At 36.3% G+C, this 19,764-nt stretch overlaps 1 protein-coding gene across 4 annotated transcripts in view; it reads left to right on the top strand.

Annotated features, from left to right (window-relative positions):
• The window catches only part of TUT7 (terminal uridylyl transferase 7), a 34,844-nt gene extending 17,466 nt beyond the window's left edge, over positions 1-17,378 (top strand). For 2 of the 4 annotated variants that reach the window (XM_032095947.1, XM_032095948.1), the window contains exons 13-29: positions 91-1,238; positions 1,364-1,514; positions 2,182-2,268; positions 3,131-3,231; positions 3,737-3,794; positions 4,488-4,591; positions 5,571-5,660; positions 5,750-5,863; positions 5,972-6,049; positions 7,307-7,484; positions 8,364-8,411; positions 8,532-8,623; positions 9,135-9,250; positions 12,355-12,674; positions 14,415-14,491; positions 14,653-14,716; positions 16,338-16,405. In XM_032095947.1, the coding sequence (XP_031951838.1) occupies positions 91-1,238; positions 1,364-1,514; positions 2,182-2,268; positions 3,131-3,231; positions 3,737-3,794; positions 4,488-4,591; positions 5,571-5,660; positions 5,750-5,863; positions 5,972-6,049; positions 7,307-7,484; positions 8,364-8,411; positions 8,532-8,623; positions 9,135-9,250; positions 12,355-12,674; positions 14,415-14,491; positions 14,653-14,716; positions 16,338-16,405 (2,894 nt within the window). Of the gene's footprint in view, positions 1-90; positions 1,239-1,363; positions 1,515-2,181; positions 2,269-3,130; positions 3,232-3,736; positions 3,795-4,487; positions 4,592-5,570; positions 5,661-5,749; positions 5,864-5,971; positions 6,050-7,306; positions 7,485-8,363; positions 8,412-8,531; positions 8,624-9,134; positions 9,251-12,354; positions 12,675-14,414; positions 14,492-14,652; positions 14,717-16,337 lie in introns of all 4 variants that reach the window. The other 2 variants (XM_032095946.1, XM_032095949.1) reach the window with 2 other exon arrangements.
• Positions 17,379-19,764: the final 2,386 nt, after the last annotated feature.

Below are 19,764 nucleotides of genomic sequence, written 5' to 3' on the forward strand. Positions count from 1 at the left end.
CTAGCAATTCGAACTCTGTAAGGATGTAAGTGTATTCTTTTTTAAAAAAGTTAACTCTTTCACTGCTGGCTCACTTCTTCTTTCTTCTAGACCCATATTCAGTCAAAAGGAATGTGGCAAGAACTCTAAACAGCCAGCTGGTGTATGAGTATATTCTTCACTGCCTGAGAGCAACTTACAAGTATTTCGCTTTGCCTCACAAAAAAAGTGCAAAATGGAGCAAAATATCCTCTTCAAATGCAAGTGAGGAGAAATCCCAAATGCTGGACCATGGAAAAGATGCTATAAAGCATGAAGATTCTGACTTGCAAAACTTAGATAGTAGAACAAACACAGCCATAGTAGAAGATTGCATAACAGAGGCTACATGTATGCCCAAAGAACATAAAATTGATCCTTCAAGACTGTGTGATGGCTCAGAAAGTTTCACAGAAGAGGAATTGGCTGATGATATAAGTCATCTGGGAATTACCCATGAAGACTCAGACTGTATAATTGAGGAGATTATTTCTGGAGATAATGAGGATTTTAAACCTAGTTGTGAAGAGACAGAGAGTGAAAATGAAGATGAAGAAGAGGAGGAAGAGGAAGAACATGAACAACAAAAAAGACGATGGAATAGTATTTTGGCTGCTGAGCAGTCAGTCGATGAAGACAGTGACAGTGGAGATGTCCCTGTTACAGTGAATGAGCACGATGTAGAGACATGTAGTACTTCAGACTTAGAAGGTTTTCGAAACACTGCACTTACAGAGAGTGATGAATTTGGGTTGGAGTGCAGCGGTATAATAGATGATAAGATTGACATTGATGAGGATAGTAGCACTGAAGGTACTGATGAACTGGATGAATCCCCACAAAAATTCCTGTGTTCAGCACAGAGTCAGATATCCCAAATGATTAACTCAGATGATGAAGAGGAAGAGGAGGAAGCACCAAGTCTTGTCAATCAGAGAGAATGCAGTATTACCATTAGAGCTGGAGGTGAACTAGATAACACATATACTGGATCTGGAGATGATGATGCACTGTCAGAGGAACAAGATGATTTTTCCATCCCCAGTAAATATGAGAACAAACACTTCGAAGAAAATGTAGCTGGACCTCTAAGGAACAATTTGAGTCAAGAATATCTTACTGAGAAGGGAAGCCATTCTGAAGAGAACACAGCAGTAGAACAGTGCTTAGAATCTGAACTTTTTTATCAGTTCAGTAAACAAGCTTTTACAAAGGGCAAGGTAAGCAAGCTGTATCAGAACATAAACATATTGCTTATGTTCTGTTAGAAGTTATATGAAAGTGTTGCTCAAATTCATTAAAGTACTACAGTTTTTAAAACTGATCTTGCTTTTTGTTTATGCAGTCTCCTACAGTAGTATGTAGCTTGTGCAAACGGGAAGGTCATTTAAAGAATGATTGTCCAGAAGACTTCAAGAAAATTGAGCTTGACCCACTGCCACCCCTGACACCCAAGTTTTCAGATATTCTAGATCAAGTTTGTGTCCAATGTTACCGTAAGTTTTTTCCTTTGAATATTGTTGTGCCATAGAAAAAGAATCAGAAAAAAATAATGAAATACCCACAGACTAATGGTGTTACAAGGTGACAGTTTATTTGCTACATTGCCTCCAACTCTTAGATTTGGCTTAATGGTAATGGCTTTAATAGAACTGCTGAATAATTTGTATCTAGAGAACCAGAAAGTGTTCAGATTTGTCTTCCAACTGGCTGGTTGATTACTCATACAGGAAAATATATTTTCTGAGAGTCTAATTTTGGGTGGAGTTTTTGACTGATCCTTTTATATTTGGCTGATTTGAATTATGTTAACTGTTCCTTAACTTGTGTTTTTTTGTAAACAAAGACTTCAGTGTTCTATTGTAACACTTCTCCACTTTTGTTCTTTTCAGAGTGACCCAACTTTCCTCCTTTCTCTCTCGCCATTTCTGACCAGACAAAATGCATTATTTGTCTAATTAATGTTTTTCTTTGAACAGGTATTTCTCTTCTACCTCATCCTTGCTTTCTTTCCTTCACATGTGAATTTTCTCTTTCTTTTTCTCTTTCCCTTCCCGTGCCCCACTGTAAACCGCTCTCTATTTTCACTTGAATCTTTGCTGTTTGCTCTTTCTACACAACAGTTGTCTAAATTCTTGTCTTTTTTTCTTTTTTTTTTTAAAGATGATTTTGCTCCAAATATAGTAGAGGATCAGGCTCGGGAATATATTAGACAAAGCTTGGAAATCTTCATTAGACAGGATTTCCCAGGTAATTAAGCCATTTTAACTTCATATTTATACTTTTCATTGTTCATACTTGAATGTTTTCCAAGAAAACATCAGTATAATAAACACTTTAGTTTTGAATGTTTAGCCCATATTGTTGCTCAGCATTCCAATATTTCACTACATTATTTTTTGTTCTAAGTCTTTTAAGCCTTTTTTAAATTTGTGATTTTTTATTTATTCATATATAGTACATATTAGCAGGAAGGAACAATGGCAAGTTAAGAAAAAACAAAGCAGAAGTGGAATAGTTTTATATTTGTTATTTTAAGTGTATTTATTAATTAGACTTATTTTTGTAACTGCTCTTGCAAGCAACAAGTTTTTTGTAGTACTTCCTACTGAAACTTACTGAGCTTGGAATATTTTAAAGCGTAGGCAGAACATCTGACCTATTTGCAGAACCTTGGTGTTTGATTTTTTTCCTTTGTTTGTTTCTGGAGTTCTTACCTGTAACACCTGGACTTCAGTTCATGATCTTTTAAAATTAGAAAAAGATTTTTTTGGCTGAAGCTAGGTATATCCCTTACCATGAGAATCTCTGTACAAAGCATTTTTTTAATCAGATGTCAGCTTGAACCTAACTGCTGATGCTTTCACTACTGGAAAGTAACTTGTTTCTGGATTTGTCAGACTGCTTACTTGAACCAATAGTAGTAGAGATTCTTTTCTCGTAAGCAAAGTGGATCAGAAAATTTTCATGTACACAGAAATGTAATAATGTTTTCATGCCTGTATTAGAAGACATGCAGAGGTTTGAAGCTACGTAAAATTTGAGATTCTGTGTATATATAATTTGAGGTTCTTTGTTGGTATATGGCTGTAATATAATACATGCCTTACAGGAACCAAGCTGGATTTGTTTGGCTCTTCAAAAAATGGCTTTGGCTTCAAACAAAGTGATCTTGATATCTGTATGACAATAGATGGTCTGGAAACTGCTGAGGTAGGTTGAGAAGACTTTGGTTTTATGGTTGAATAAATGCAAAATTTTCTTATATTGTGTATCTAGTGTAACAAATTAATTATTTTGTAAAAGCTTTTAATATCAGAAGAAAATACTAAGGCATCACTAAGTCAGATTATTCTGGGGTGTTTTCTGTTGGTTTAGGCATGTGTCTAAGAATAAAGTAGCCAGTTTTCTCCTGAATTCTGCATTTCTAGCTTTATTAGTGCAGATAAGTAACATTTTTTATTGCATAAAAAACTAGGAATGGGAACAAAATGGCAGAGCACATCAGTCTCCTTTCATGCCTAATATCAGTTTTTTAAAAGTTTTCATTATCAACTGTTGATTTTACATGTGCTATTTTGAAACAATTTCTTGTATTCACATAATTCTGTATGAAACATTCAGTTATACAGCTTTAAGCTTAATGGCACATAATAAAAGGTTTGCCTAAAATACTTGCAGCAGATACATCTTTCAGCTTTTTTTCTTAATGTCTTAGGGACTTGACTGCATCAGAATTATTGAAGATTTAGCAAAAGTTCTCAAGAAACAGTCAGGTAACTTTCTGGAAAATTAAAATAAGTGATTCTGGTTTTGTTACTTCATTTGCTGTAGTGACAACGTTCTGGGGCACTGTAGATGAAAGTCGTTAAGATACAAATATATCAAAGACCTTATGTTGGTAAGAGTGAGGTTAAATATTGTGAACATTTGGATTCATTTTTGTTTGTATATGTAGATCTTCGAGGTTATAATGTTACAGGACCACATCTGAACTGGACAGATAGTATATTTACTAAGACTTGAGGCTTCAATTTAGTAATTATGTATTTGTATGTTCAGTGCACAGTAAGTTGATAGTAAAAGATACTCTGATACGAGTCTGCAATGTGAATCCTGCTTTTTCTACAAGAAATCATGAATTTTATAGTGCTCATTTTGGTGTATCTCCAGTGAATTGTAATGAACTATCATTTTTCTCTTAAGCTTAATTCTCTATAAAGAGATTCTATACTCTTATTTAGACTGATCTTCATTTTTTGAGGGGGCTAAACATACATTTAGATAAATTATATTTAGCAGACTGATCATGTTTGACAAATTGCTAAAATCCCTGTTAAACCATAACTGAAATACAAACTTGGTGTCAACTAAGATTTAATTTGTAGCCTTTTTGCTGCAGTTGGAAGTTATTTGATACTGTGTAGGACTGTATTGTAGCCATTTAGTAATAAAACATTTCATCCTAGGTTTAAGAAATGTCTTGCCTATAACAACTGCTAAAGTCCCAATTGTCAAATTTTTCCATGTCAGAAGTGGTCTTGAAGTAGACATCAGTTTATATAATACTCTGGTAAGGTTATCTCCTTTTTTATTTTATGTTGTGTAACAAAAAACTGAGGATCTGTTTCTTGAGACTGAACTGATTGTTTGGATGAGATTCAATAATCAACTGTTTCCAATTACAGTTTTATATTTACAGTTTTATATTTCAAAGACACCTTTTTCGTTTTGCTTGTTTGACTATGAGTGGAGTCAGCTGCACAGTTGTGACTTTAGAGTTGTCATTTTCCTAAGAAAATTTATTAGTTCTTCAGTAATAGTAAGAAATAGTGTTTAAGTATTTTAAGTCTTTCTTAAATGAGCTTTTTCACACTCCACTTAGCATCATGGCTCTTGCCTAGCCTTGAGACCTGAAAATAGTGGTTTTGAACCCAGCTTGCCTGAACTGTAACATATTAGAATTAACAAAAAAAACCCCAAACAATTCACGTGTTCTTGGCCAAACATTTTAAAAACAGGTTTTGTTTATTTCAATGTCTCTAAACTTCAAAACCCTGTTGCTTGAAACAGCAAAGAAAAGTTAAGTCTTAGAGACAATTTTTAAACTTTCTGAAGATTTTTTTGTGAGCTCACAGGGAGTCTTGAGGAAGATACCTCAACCACTAAGTGTGAAAGTTCTCTCCTTGAAGTTGTGCATCTCTATATGTCCGTTGGCAGCTCTTACAGATCCAGACTGAAATCTCTTGGTTCAAGTAATTACCTTCTAACAAATACTTTGAAACCATAGTAGGGGATTAATGCTTCTTGTTTTGAAGTATTGTTCTGTGAATGCTGCTTTGTACCACTTCCACACAGATTAAGGAAGTTGATCGGCTTTTAACAGAGAGGTGATAACCTCATTGTTGAATGCTTCCTTTCTCAATATATATTCCTACTATGTAGGGCTTCACATATGCATTTCTTGAGTTTTTGTTTTTCATGTTTTCAGCTTATTGCCTTCGTAACTTCAGAGCTCCTTTATTTTCTACATTACTTCCTTATTTCTGTAGGCCTTGCATAACACCAGACTTCTGTCATCATATGCAGCTATTGATCCTAGAGTAAAATATCTGTGTTACACAATGAAAGTCTTTACAAAGGTAAGTGTATTTCAGACATTCTAGAAGCAGTAGCTCCTGCAGCAAGGAATGATCACCATGAAAGATAAAAATCATGTTTCTTTTTCTAGATGTGTGACATTGGAGATGCATCTCGAGGTAGCCTGTCATCTTATGCATATACTCTTATGGTGCTTTATTTTCTTCAACGGAGAAATCCACCAGTCATCCCTGTTCTTCAAGAGGTAAAGTATATCAGAAAGAAACAAGTAACTGTATGCAGTATTGATCAGAAGAATGTCAGTGCTGAATATGAAAGGCTCTTCTAATGAGTTCTAATATTATTCTTTCAGATCTACAAAGAACCAAAAAAGCCTGAAATTTTAGTTGATGGCTGGAACGTATATTTCTTTGATAAGATAGAGGAGTTGGTGAGTAAATCAGACTAATTGGAAAAGGTGTTACCTGTAGCTTGGCAAATAAATAGAAATTCCTTCTAAAGACAATGTTCCCAAATATAAAGGTTGAATATTGTGGTTTAACCCCAGCTGGCAACTTAGCACCGCACAGCCACTCTCTCATTCCCCCTGCCCCCTCCCTGGTAGGAAGGCGAATAAAAGAAAAAAAAGAAAAACAAAAGTAACATTTGTGGGTTGAAATAAAAACACTTTATTAATTGAAACAAAATAAAATAATAATCCTCATACTTCTAATTATTACAATGATGATAATAATAATAGTAGTAGCAGTAGTAGTAGTAATGGTGGTAATTAAAAGAGAGAGAGAGGACTAAAAGCCAAGAGAAACAAGAAAGGCCCAATACAACTGCTCAGCAGCTGCTGACTGATGCCCAGCCCATCCCTCAGCAGCAGTCAGTACCTCCTGGCCAGTTCCCCCCAGTTTATATACTGGGCATGACGTTCTGTGGTATGGAATATCCCTTTGGCCAGTTCAGGTCAGCTGTCCTGGTACTGCTCCCTCCCAGCTTCTTGTGCACCTGCCAGAGCATGGGAAACTGCAAAGTCCTTGACTTAGGGACCTTTAGTTGCTGAGCAGCAACTAAAATATCAGTGGTTTATCAATGTTACCAACATTATTCTTAGACTAAATCCGCAACACAGACTATACCAGCTACTAAGAACAAAATTAACTCTATCCCAGAGCAAATACAGGAATGGAAGTGGAGTAGCTGCTGTTTTGAAAATCCCATTCCTGTGTTGTAAAGCTTTTAGAATATGGTTGGTTGTAATTCATCTGTGAAAAAATAAACTCCAAAATCTGACAAAATAGATCAGAAAATTATTTTAAGGTGTTAAGGATGATTAATTGTTCTTTATGTCACTCTGGGTGAAGATAACTCTTATAACTTGTATATCTGGTCATATCTGGTTAATTCCATTGAATAATTTTGTTTTATACAACTCATGAAGTGAATTAATAATTTTTTTTTAAGAGGCAAAACCTAATGCCAAAAGTTCTATTAATTGTCTGCTTTTGTTGTTAATAGGATAAAAAATATACCATTTAAAACCAATATTGGATTATCGATACCAATTATGAAAGGAAGTATTCTAGTGTAACTTCATTGTTTTTCTGTATAAAATAAATCATGAAAATATATTATGGAAATTATGAAAATCATTCTGCTTAATGTAATACTGGATGTAACAATATTTTTGTCATTTTAGTCAGTTGTTTGGCCAGACTATGGGAAAAACACTGAGTCTGTTGGGCAACTGTGGCTGGGACTTCTCCGATTCTACACAGAAGAATTTGATTTTAAAGAGCATGTCATCTGCATTAGGAGAAAAAGTCTGCTTACAACTTTCAAGAAACAGTGGACCTCCAAATATATTGTAATTGAAGGTAAAAGCATATGAAGTACAGGAATATACAGAACTTCTTTAGCATGAAAATTTTGCTTTTTCACAAGGCTTATTTATTTTCTATTACTAGATTATAAATTGTTACTTGCTCATGTTTTGAAATCATCACAAAATTGCCATTGAGTTTCAGTAGTGCTAAAAATTATTCATAAGGGTTTGGGGTTTTTTTTGCATATTTTTTATTATGAAGTAAAAGGCAGAAAAACAAATTTAACAAAATCTTTTGGCTGTAGATACAAAAATGCTGCTAGCAAGGATTTTCTTGGTATTTTCTAAGCCCATGAGAGACTTTTCTCTCTCACAGAAGAGGTAGCAGGATATGTGAACAACCAAGCCACCTGCAACCTTGAAAAATCTTGTTTATGGTATAGTAGAAAAATATTTTGACAATGGATGTTTTAGGATTTTAGCCAATCACCCCAAGGGGTGGCTGATCCTTTGTCCAATTAGACTATGAAGAAAAAAGTCTATAAAAGGGTTTGTAAAATAATTAAATCAATCAATCTTGCTGCACAATTCCTGCCTGCTGGATCTTCTCTACTCCTCCTCCCTACGGCTGCAGGACACGGTGATATACCCTAGGGCCTAGGCCTGTGGTAATATTTGGCGAAGAAATTAACTATAATGCCATTGAGGTTTTTCAAAAATACTAAGTTTAGCTGAGCCCATATTTACTTAATAAATTTAACTTTGTGTATGATTATGCTGTTAAGTATCACTGTGATTGCTGACAGAGAAAATTCAGTGACATATTTTAGAAATGTTCTGTAAACTGTTTTCTGGCCATTTCATTTTCATGGAAAGAATTCTACTCTCTTGCCTGGACACTGAGGAATGCCTGTCATGTTTTCTTCTACAGATCCCTTTGATTTGAACCACAATCTTGGAGCTGGATTGTCAAGAAAAAGTAAGTCATCTGTTAACAATTTCAGTTACAAAGTGAAGACCTTGTCTTGGATCTTATTTTACATTCTGGTTTGATATTTAGATGATGATTTCAGTTTGAGTTTTTTTTTTTCTTCCACAGTGACAAATTTTATAATGAAGGCTTTTATCAATGGCAGAAGGGTATTTGGTACCCCTGTAAAAATATTTCCTAAAGAATACCCATCAAAAATGGTAAGTTCCTTCTAAGAGGAGTATGTGTGTGCTCTTTGGCATAAAACTTAGCCTTTGCAGTAGTATGGTTACACTCACTTGAAGCTCTTTCTCTTAAATTGCCACACTACTCTAAAAGTCTTCATGGGAGTTACTGCTGAGTACCATTTTCATGTCATTTGCGTGTAAAATATGTTGGTATACAGAAGACTAGTCAAGTCAGAGTTTCATTGTACAGATTTATGTATTTTAATCCGAATCAAAACCAGCTTAGCATTTCTTAAAACTGCAGTTTTTTATAAAAGAGTATGCACACCTGGTGGTTAGTAGGCTGCCTGTCAAAAAAGAGGTCAGTGGCCAGTTAATTCATTAGCTCTTTCAGGGTTCAGCTACAGACCCCAAGTTTATTCTTTTCTGTAACTCTTACTGCTGTTTTAACACTTTTGTATCTGTCTTGATTTCCAAGTGTTTGTATTTTCATTTTTAAATTATTTAAATGATTTTTAAATTATTAATGTGATTTCTTCTATAGGAGTACTTTTTTGATCCTGAGATACTAACCGAAGGAGAATTGGCACCAAATGATAGATGCTGCAGAACTTGTGGTAAAATTGGCCATTTCATGAAAGATTGTCCCATGAGACGAAAGTGAGTATAGTACTGGCATCTGTGTGTAATTTTTTTTCCTCAGGTTTGTTTAGGAAAGATTAGGATAGTAATGCTGAAACAAAACATCTGTGTGCTGCAGATTATTTCCTGAACTTAAATTAAAATGTATCAGTACCTGTTTTGGCGGTGGTGGATGGTGTTGCTGTAGAACTGTTAATTTAAGGTATCAGTGTTGACTCTCCACTTCATTTTACAGGAAGGGAGTAGTCAACGACAATCTAAATACTCAGCAGAGCTGAATAATTGTGTGCTGTGAAAAGCACTCATGGATGCAATTTTATTTTTATTTATTTAATAGCTTCTACTACCAGAATTATGTTTCTCCTAGCAAGACACAATTTTGTCAAGTTCACAGAATCATACAATTTCTATCAAAAGCAAGGCAAGAATGTCACAGCATTACTTTTTGTAAGCACACATGTATGAGAACAATGTCCTGTTTTACATCCAAGAGAATACCTCTCTACCTGAATAGCCACATCCAACATTCAATGACTTTCTTCTTGCAACAAATGAATGGCTAAATGGCTTTTGCTGCTCTTCCTCTTATGAAATGTCTAAACTTAAAACTCATCCTTTAATTTTGTTTTCTATTTAAGACAAAGCTCTTTTAAAGACTTCATGTCTGTAAATGCTGACTTTCTGGCGGGGGAAGCCATGCAGACAGTCAATGTGATTGATAAAGCAAGCTTTGTTTATTGGCAATACAGAGGCGCTTATATAGTATTGAGTACAAGCTTATCAGTTCTTTAATTAGTTTAAACTTATAAAAGCACATTCTTACTTCTACATAATTGGGTTAGATAAAAGACTACATTTGGCAAGCTTCTATTATTTATGTTTTGACTTGAGAGATCAAAAATCTTCCTCCCTTCTCATGCTCAGTATATCTTATCAGCACAGGACTGTACCTCCTAAAAACTCCCTTTTGGTTCTCAGGCCTGTTTCTCATGCAGGCATTTTCTCATGCAAACATTTTCTCTTGCAGGCCTTTGCTTGTACAGTTCTGTTATTGATTTGTACCCTTTATCAATGATCCCTGTCCCTGATCCTCTAACCATTCTCCAACATATAAAGTAGTGAAATCATGAATTATGCTCACTTGTAAGGTGGATGGAAAAACCTAACTATTGTTTAGTATCTATTTATGTTAAAAGCTGTCATTAAAAATCATTTGCACTTGCCTGTAACTAAGTAAAAAAAAAAGCTACTAACATCATGTTGGATGAAGTGGCTGTTCCACTACACATTAGATATTTGTGAACTTACATTGTTGATTCTGCTAATTTAGACATTTACTCAACTTTTAAAAATGCAGTAGCTGACGATAGTTTGAAATTAAAGAGTGCTGAAGATGGTGTGAAAGTCTGCTCAAGGTCTAAACTGCTGTCTTACCTCTATGGATTTTTAGTCTTGCATCCTGAAGTGAAACACCAGTTCATTGCACATACTCAGCTACGTTCTGTACAACATTAGAGGAAATGTAAATGGGATTATGCATCTAAGAACAGAAATGCCCTATGGGGTATAATCACTGATACATTTAAGTGCTCTGTTCAGCCATTCATTGCAAAAGGGAATGCTGTCTCTGAAGGGCAAACCAGTTATTTTCTGCAATCTCTTCTCATGCATTCCCTCAGCATCTGCAGTTGCTGTATAAAAGATGTTAGAGCACATACCTGCCCTGCTCTGGTAATGCTCATTTGTGGACTGGACTTGTTTATGATTTTGTCCTTTTAGGTTCTTTTTTCCTGCATCTGATTCTCCTGGTTTCTGTAACAGTCTTCTATGGCAACCAGTTCCATAAGTGTTCTGACTGATGTGTAAAATAGTACTTTCCTGTATTTGTTTAAAGCTAATCTTAGTGATCTAATAACTTGCTGAGTGTGCACTTAATCCATTTGTCAATGTCCCTAACAAAGATGTTAATATTGGTCCCAGTACAGACCCCTGAGGAACACCGTTCATCACTGGTGTTCACATGGACATCAAGACAGTGACCACAATGCTTGAAGTGCAACTATCCATCCAATTCCTTATCCACTGCGGGGTGCCCCTATCAAATCCATGTCTTTCCATTTTAGAGACAAGGATGTTGTGTAAGACAGTGTCAGATGCTTTGCAGAAGTCCAGCTACATGATGTCAGTCACTCTTTCCTTACCAAACATTTCTGTAACCATCTTATAGAAAGCTACCAGATTTTTCAGGCATGATTTGCTCTTACTGAAGGCATGTTGGCTGTCACCAGTTGCCTCTCTGTTTTCCATGTGCCTTAGCATAGTTTCCAGGAGGGTCTGCTCCATAATCTTAGCAGGCAGAGGTGAGACTGACCAGCCTATAGCTCCCCAGGTCTTCCTTTTATGCCTTTTTTTTTAAAAAAGAAGCTGACCTTGAAGCTCATGCCATTCTTTTGCCCTTCATTCAGTTTTGTGAAGTGTTTTCCAAGTTTTTAGCCATTAGCAATGCATCCAACTTGCCAGAGGAGCCTGGTACCATCTTCAGACTTGGAGGTTTCACTCCTGTCTCTTTCCCTAGTCATGTATAAAGCTGTTAGATGAAACAAATCTGACAGTGGTAGTGTTTCTTCACTGCTAGACCTTTAAGTCACATAGAATTTTAGAAGCTTCTGGCAGTAGAAGAGACTTCTAGAGTGAATATGCACAGTTTCAGAAGGAAGGAACTGAGTTCTGGTTGAATTGTACAAATAAAAAAACAACCCACAACTATAGCCCTATTTTTTTTGTACTTTGTTAGCATTTTGCTTGGTGTTTCTTCTCTTCCATTGTCTGCAACTTGAGCAGTCAGATTTTCAGTTGTTCTTATATTTTTTGAGTTACAATTATTAGGATTTAGGACTGCATTGTCATCTAATTGTAAAGTTAAATTATTAAATATTTGTTACATCAGTGTAGCACTGTTTGGTAGGAGAGTCAAAAGGAAAGGTATGGCAATTCACTTCATTTATTCCACTGAAGAATTACTTTGTCTAAGGACAGCACATGGGTTTTTGATTTGGCTTTTTATTGATTCTGTGTATGAATGTAAGGCTTCTGAATTCTGCAGCACTTTTCTGCTCCTGCAGGCTAAGACGGCGTCGTGATTATGAAGGTGCACAAAGGTATGGAGAAATCAAGGAGAAAAGAAGCAAAGAGGACAAAGAAATGCAGAATAAACCAACAGAAAAGGAGAACTCAATCAAGGAGGGAAAGTTGCACCTCTGTACACCTCAGAAGAGGAAACTAGCAAAGGTAATAGTGGAAACTGGAAGAGAGAAGACTCCCAGGCAATCAGCAGAGAAATGGAAGCGTCCAGAAGAGAGAGACTTAAGAGAAAAACGTTGTTTTATCTGTGGAAGAGAAGGTCATATTAGAAAGGAATGCCCACAATATAAAGGAGTTGCCGGTAAGAAACTGATCAAGCTGAGTAGTTTAAACAGCACTTATGGTGTTCTTTGGTATTTTTAACATGACTGACTAACAGATAAGGTTTTTGCACCATGTAAATGTCGGGTTGTTTTTTTTAATGTAGTCACATTTAATGATTTTCCCTTCATCCTCACCTTCCTTTCAGAAATTTGCTGTATCCTAGGGGATTTGGCATGGTTTCTCTTAGCAGATAAGATATTTGTAATTAAAAGGGTATAAGTATCAAATATATTGAAATTCCTTCCATTGCCATCACAGTATATGAGCTTGCCAACATTTCAAAGTACAGCCTCTCTTCCAGTTCATCATAATTGCAACAAAAGCTAACATTACAGCTCTTCACATTACCTAAACCAGAATGATTGTATACAACCCTAAAGTTGATATGAAAAGTGTACAGATTTGCTCAGATAGAATTTTGTGAATAAAATAAAGAACGCTTCTGACAAGTCAGCAGTTGGAGGGATACAGGAATTCACCTCATAGATCCTGATTGACAGATCTGAATGAAATATTTCTAAGCAAAAGAGTTTAATTATCTAAGTCATCCCTCAAATAAGATGGATTGCTCATAGTTTGTGTTCCAAAGGAATATCTTTCTAAGATAAAACTCAGACTTAAGACAATATGTGGTACTTGTAATTAGCTTCCAAAGGAACAAAATAACACTGTTTCCCTGTAGGTTAACCTGGGTGTGTTTAAATTCAGGCTGGAAAAAATTTGTTTTACAGATTACTAATGACTTGACCTCTTAAAGGAACAGACAGGAGTCTTTTATATAAACATATTTTACAAACCAGCTTTTCTCTACTTGAAAAAATATCCTGTCTGCCTTAGATGAGGAAACTCTTCATAATCGGATGCATTTAGAGGAAGAGGGCATAAGACTGTGTTAAAATACTGGAAGAGGGAGGAAAATGGGGCAGGTATATTCAGAATTGTGAATATATTTAGAAGTATTCTTACTTTGATAGACCACTAGAAGTATTGGATGGACAGAGAAGTTGATTAAAAATTGAAGCCATGCGTCATTCAGCTTCTGACCTTTTGAAGGTGTATGTCAAGTCTAAATTTAACTTTAGAGTTTATCTTTGACCTTTTCTCACTGAACTTCTCTTCCAACCATTCTGTTCACCGTGGTACTGCGTGTGCTAAGGTGGAGGGGAATATGCCTGACTGTTTCATAGTCAATGATATTTAACATTCATTGTATGAGAACTGTACTTAGGCTTCACAGTATATATGTCTAAACTAATAAATTCTGAAGTAGGTGTTTTTATTAGTATGTTTGAATTTGAAAGAATTGCTGTAGGTTGGGCTTTGTCTTTTATTGCTTGCTTAGTGCCTGAAGTGTTCTCTCTAGTTGAATAAAGTACTATGAACAAATGGATCAAAGAGTTCAGACTTCACTCTTTGCTGCATATTGTGAGAATACGGACACTTCGCTTATCACCTTATCTTCATTCATCCTAAATTCCCTGTCGCCTGCTGATTCTGGAAGAGAATACAAAGCTTAATTTATTGTAGTTTCCTAGCTTAGATGTATGTCACCACATTATGCCAGTTTTCAGTGTTATAAAACTGAGGAAAATAACAATGTCCTACATTCTACATTTTCTGATTCTAGATAGCAAATATTTTGGTATTTTTCTGTCTTATGATAACCGAAATAGAAATTAGTTTGCAATTAGCAACTCCTTTGTATGATTTTTTTCAGGTGGCTCAAAACCAGAAGTGTTGTGCGGGTCCCCTTCTTTACCCAGTGCTGTCAAACATGCTGGTAGATTAAATCAGGTAAACACCAAGTGTCACTTTTGTTTCATCTTTTACTTTTTAAAAGTCCATGTAAAGTAATTAAGAACAGCTTTACTTTAATTTTCAAGGAAAACCTTTTATGTTGTGAAATGGAATACTTCAGTTTTCTTGGTTCATTGATGTGTGTATGTTTTTTATAGGGAGTGCTTATGCATGAAGAAAAAAAGAAACAAAAAGGAAAAGTATTTTTGAGTCCCCAGTCAGGTTTGTGTATCTTCAGTTCAATTCATAAACTATATGTAAAAGCCTGGCCAGGTGGGCAAGGGAGGGGATTCTGCCCCTCTGCTCTGCTGAGACCCCACCTGCAGTGCTGCATCCAGCTCTGGGGTGCCAGCACAGGAAGGACATGGACCTGTGAGAGTGAGTCCAGAGGAGGCTTACCAAGATGATTAGAGGGATGGAGCACCTCTCCTATGGAGAGGCTGAGAGGGTTGGGGCCATTCAGCCTGGAGAAAAGAAGGCTTCGGGAAGACTGTGTTGGCCTTTCAGTTCTAAAAAAGAGCCTGTAGGAAAAGTGGAAACAAACTTCTTAGCAGGGACTGTTGTGATAAAACCTGGGGTAATGGTTTAAAACTGAAAGAGGGTCAGTTTACATTAGATTAAAGAAAAAAGTTTTTTACAATGAGGATGGCGAAACATGGGCACAGGTTGCCCAGAGAGGTGGTGGATGCCCCATCCCTGAAAACATCCAAGGTCAGGTTGGATGTGGCTCTGAGCAACCTGATCTAGTGGAAAATGTCCCTGCTCACGGCAGGAGGGTTGGACTAAATGATCCTTAACACAAATTATTCTAGAATTGTATGATTCTTCATCAGTCCTTACAGGAATTTTACCTAATTTGCTGAACACAGTGGCAGCTTGAACAGGCTGAAGCCACCTATGTTTTTTAATCTGGAAAAGTGTACAATTTTTGAGTTTTTATTTGGAAGCAAAACTTGGGCACAACAATTCTGTGCCTTTATATCATTGACTCTGGTTGATTTATTTTGCAGAACGGTATGGTGGAGTTGTATCAATCTCTTCTGTTTCAGCTTACATGGGGTTTTCTGATTCTTCAGGAACATGGAATCCTTTCTTGTGAGGGTTCCTTGCAGTAATTGTCTAGAATTATACACAATAAACTTAAGAGAAATTATCAAACCACATCCTTAGTGTGAGCTGCCAAAATGCAAACTAGTTAAAATTACATTTGAAAGTAGCAGTGAGATTGTATTATAAAGGCCTTTATGTACTTTTTCTGAATCAGAGATGGTTTGCTTTAAATGTGTGATTAACAATGTAGCTTCCTTTCAGTAATTTCACACTCTTATGAAGTACAGTACAATGAATATTTTTAGAATGGCTGCTTTTTTTAAAATTAGAATTTCTAGTACAACTCTTCAAACCTTTCAGCAGCATGGGTGTATAATACACTAATCTCTCTGCAGTTGGAGGGGGACCAAATTAGTTTTCTGAAGTTTGTAAAGATTTGACTGCAATTAAGTATCTCAAACTGAATTATCTGTTTTGTTGGGAAGACATATTTGGTTTTTTGTCTTCACTGCAAGGCTTTTTCAAGTCTAAGTTTGGGGATTTTTTAACACAAAGTGATTTGTCATTAGGTGTTTAGTTGAACAAAATGCTGGGTTTTGATTTTGTATTTTATTATTTTCTACTGTCCTTCAGCAGGTAATGCTCTTAAGTTGATCTGTATGTCCTTTGATTCTAGTTTGATTTGATAGTAATTTTCTCCTGTCTTTTTGTTTCAGTTGGTTTATGTCTTTTTTGGAGAAAAAAAAAAAAGCAAATACCTTTAAAGCATGATGCTTTCTTCCTCCCAATTTAGGCAGCCTTTCCAATAAATACATGACTCAGGGAAAAGCCTCACAGAAGAGGACCCAGCAAGAATCATGAGGGATATTAAGCACTGGTAAACTGCAACACAGGCCCATCATTCACTTACAAGAAATGTCTTTGGCTAAAGCATCTGAATTCACGGGACAGCAGCATAGACAACCTTCAGCTTAAGTTCAATGAAAATATGGGTGTTTTATTTCAAATTGTTAGTACAAACAACTGTGGATTTTAATACGCACCCCTGCTCTTTAATAGATTGTTTGAGGATTTTAATAGAAAGCCATGATGTTTTGTATTTGTTTACTAGGTAAATCATTTAGAAAAGGGCAGGTACTAAAAATGGACTGTTTTCAGGGTTTTGTTGTTCCACCTGACGATTTTAAACTGCACTAAAACTATGTGCTAGCCAAATAAATTATATTTTCTTCAAAAATGAATTTTAGAAGGAGCAAATGATATTTATTAATGTTGATTGTTTACTGAATCCTCATGTAAGTGTTTGAAATGTTTGTAGACTGCTACGTTCTTTTTTATTTCTCTAGAGAACTGAAAACATAGACGCTAGTCATCATATGTAAAACAGTCTCTGGACAAGCAGTGCCACTGAGATTTTGTGGGGTTGTTTTCTGTTCTGTGATTTTATGGGAGTTCATTTGCTGCTGTGCTCATGTTCAGGAAGAAAGAAAGAAAGACTAGGAAACAGGTCAGTCCTGTTTTGTTGCTGCTAAGAATCTTTTTCAAGGCCTTGGGGATACAGACAAAAATGCTTTAAGAAATAGAGGTATTATATTTGGCAATTGGGGAAAAATACATGTCCGTTTTCATAGAATGTGAAGAGGATCCTTGTACCAGTCAAGAATTTACATTCTTTAGTAATAGGCACTTGAGCTTTACTTGAAGTCCTTCCAGAGGTGGTAATGTACCATCTTATCTTGTTCAGAAAAGAATTAGTTACATGTTAAAATTGTTAATTGTTAAAATTGTTAATTTATGAATCTGAAATAAATTTTAAAAAAAAGTGAAAATCAGACTTAAGTTTCTGTATTTTTTCCTGAGGTTGTAGTTTTCAATATTCCTGACATAAATGTAGAATTAATGATAACTTACTATAATTATCTTGATTTTGACTATCATGTTCAATATTTTTTTCCCTATCAATCTATTTTTATGGAAGTTGAAAGCTAGAATTGCTGAAGTGGTCTTAGGGAACTAGGATCCTGTTTTCGTTTTCATCCATCTGAAGCCAGCTATCTGTGGACTTCTAGATATGTTGCTTTCACAAATAATTTCTTCTGTGTCCTTTGCCAAAGACATACTATATTTTTGCTTTATTTAGCTTTCTGTTCAGAGTTACTTCCAGTTTTGCTGGTGGGAATGAAGTGTATAAACCTCTTCTGAACCAGGTGCATACTCTGTCCTCCTAATGATTCGGAGAGACACACAGTTGTTCATTCATGCTGCCTTTTTTATTAGAAAAAAGTGCTGTCATCATATTTCACAAGAATTTCACGTGCTTTTGACGTCCGAGTTTCCAAAGTTGGAATATGTTTTATGCTGTGAATAGTAAGTTATCAGGGCTGAGAAATTGAGAAAGATGAAGTTGTTTCAGGTTTGCAGCACAGTTAACTGTCTAAAACAGGTAAGTCAACCCCATTTAGCTATTTAACTGCTAGATCACACACATCCATTTTCCCTAATGTAATTTTTCTGGTGAGGTTTGTTTCATAGCTGTATTTAAAACTGTTTCCCCATCTGTTAAAATTCTACTTAAACTTACTTATTGCACAGCAATTTCTTTTATAAACATCATCACGTTTTTATAAGAACTACAGAAGCCACATAAAAAATTACCTTCACTAATAAGTTTTCATGGCTTGAAATAGCTGCATAGGAGTTCCCTAGCATGGAAAGTTGTTGGCTTTTTCTTCCATACTGATGAATTATCAGTATTTCTTGTTACTTGCTTGAACTAGTTAGATTTAAAACAGATTTTTCCATTTATCTTCTCTGAGGGAAGGCTAATGTTCAAGCCCATGCTCAGTCTTCCATGCTGAGATTGATTCAGCAGACATGGGACTAAGGAGTGATGCTTGGAAGCATCCTGAGGAAAGAGAAAGTAAAGCTCTTTGTGCCTGCATGATAGAGTGTTACTGATGACAGTGGCGTTAGTTGCATTCGTACATGAACTTCCCCCCTTCAAGAGTACTGACTTCAGCCCAGTAGTTCATTTAAATCCCCCCAAGTAGGAGTGTTTTGTTGAGATTGCATGCTCAAGGTGCATGAATTGTGTGTGAAACACTTTTTGTAGCTAAAGAAAATGCAACTTTCTTTATAACCTGCTTTCTTTTAACCTGCTATCTTTATATTTGAGGTAGTAGTGCTTCAGTAAAGTGTAGTGGCATAATTATGTGTAGTGGTTTGGTCCAAAATACTCATAACTGTTTATCTTCTGTGAGATAAGAATTAGGAGAGACAGAAAGCAGGCACCAAACTTGAAAGAATATAAAGAAGTTTATTAACAGACCTAAAAGAAGGGGGAAAAAAAATATACCACCTTCAGAACTCTCCTCTCCCCCCCCCACCTTCCTCCCTTCTCCCACTGACAAGGTAAAAAGACAACCCTTAAGGTGTTCAGTCTGTTTACCACTGCCATAATAACCTTGTTCAGTCCCTTTTAGAAAGAGAAGTCTCTTCTTGCTCATGCTATGAAAACAGTATCACAACGAGACAGCCGCCCACTTCCAAATATTGTTCAGTCCATTTAGGAAGAGGAGTCTCTCTGCTCGCGTGTGAGTCCTTTCCCCCGACTTGCAGCTTTTCCTGCAACTGCTTTCGAGGGTCCACTCTTGAAGTTTTTTGGGGTACAATTTTAAGGTTGAGCCGTTCAGAAGCAAGAACAGAGGCCGTTCTCCTTCCCTGGGAGCAAAGGGTCTTCATCGTCTTCATCTTTAGGACTATCTCTGGGAGCATCTCTAGGAACTGAGGTTTCTCCTTTCCCATTTGGAGCAAAAGTCCTCATCTGGTTCATCTCTCCCTGTTCAAACTTCTCATGAAATTACAGCTGCGTCAGCATCTGCCTATCTCAGCACAGGTGCTTTTGCTCACAAGTAAAAGTTGAACACTCCACCCCCCATATCTTCATGAAATTACAACTGGATACTCTGATATATCATAGCTTCACAACGGACTTTCAGCTTTAAGCATCTCCTCTTTCTCTTCCCTCAGGTTTTCAGCTCTTCACAGCAATAAAAGGGTTAATCTCACCTCGGCCTTGCAGCTGGAATGTTGCTTATCGAAGTGGAGAAGGGGGAGAGCCGAGCCGCTCCGGCTGCTCACAGCCAGGCAGTGGGGGGGGTTCCACGGCTGGAACAGGCCCACGGCTCCAGGATGGCCGTGGCCCGGCCCGGCCTGGCCCA

This window comes from Corvus moneduloides, chromosome Z (assembly GCF_009650955.1).
Source record: "Corvus moneduloides isolate bCorMon1 chromosome Z, bCorMon1.pri, whole genome shotgun sequence".
Taxonomy (NCBI): Eukaryota; Metazoa; Chordata; class Aves; order Passeriformes; family Corvidae; genus Corvus; species Corvus moneduloides.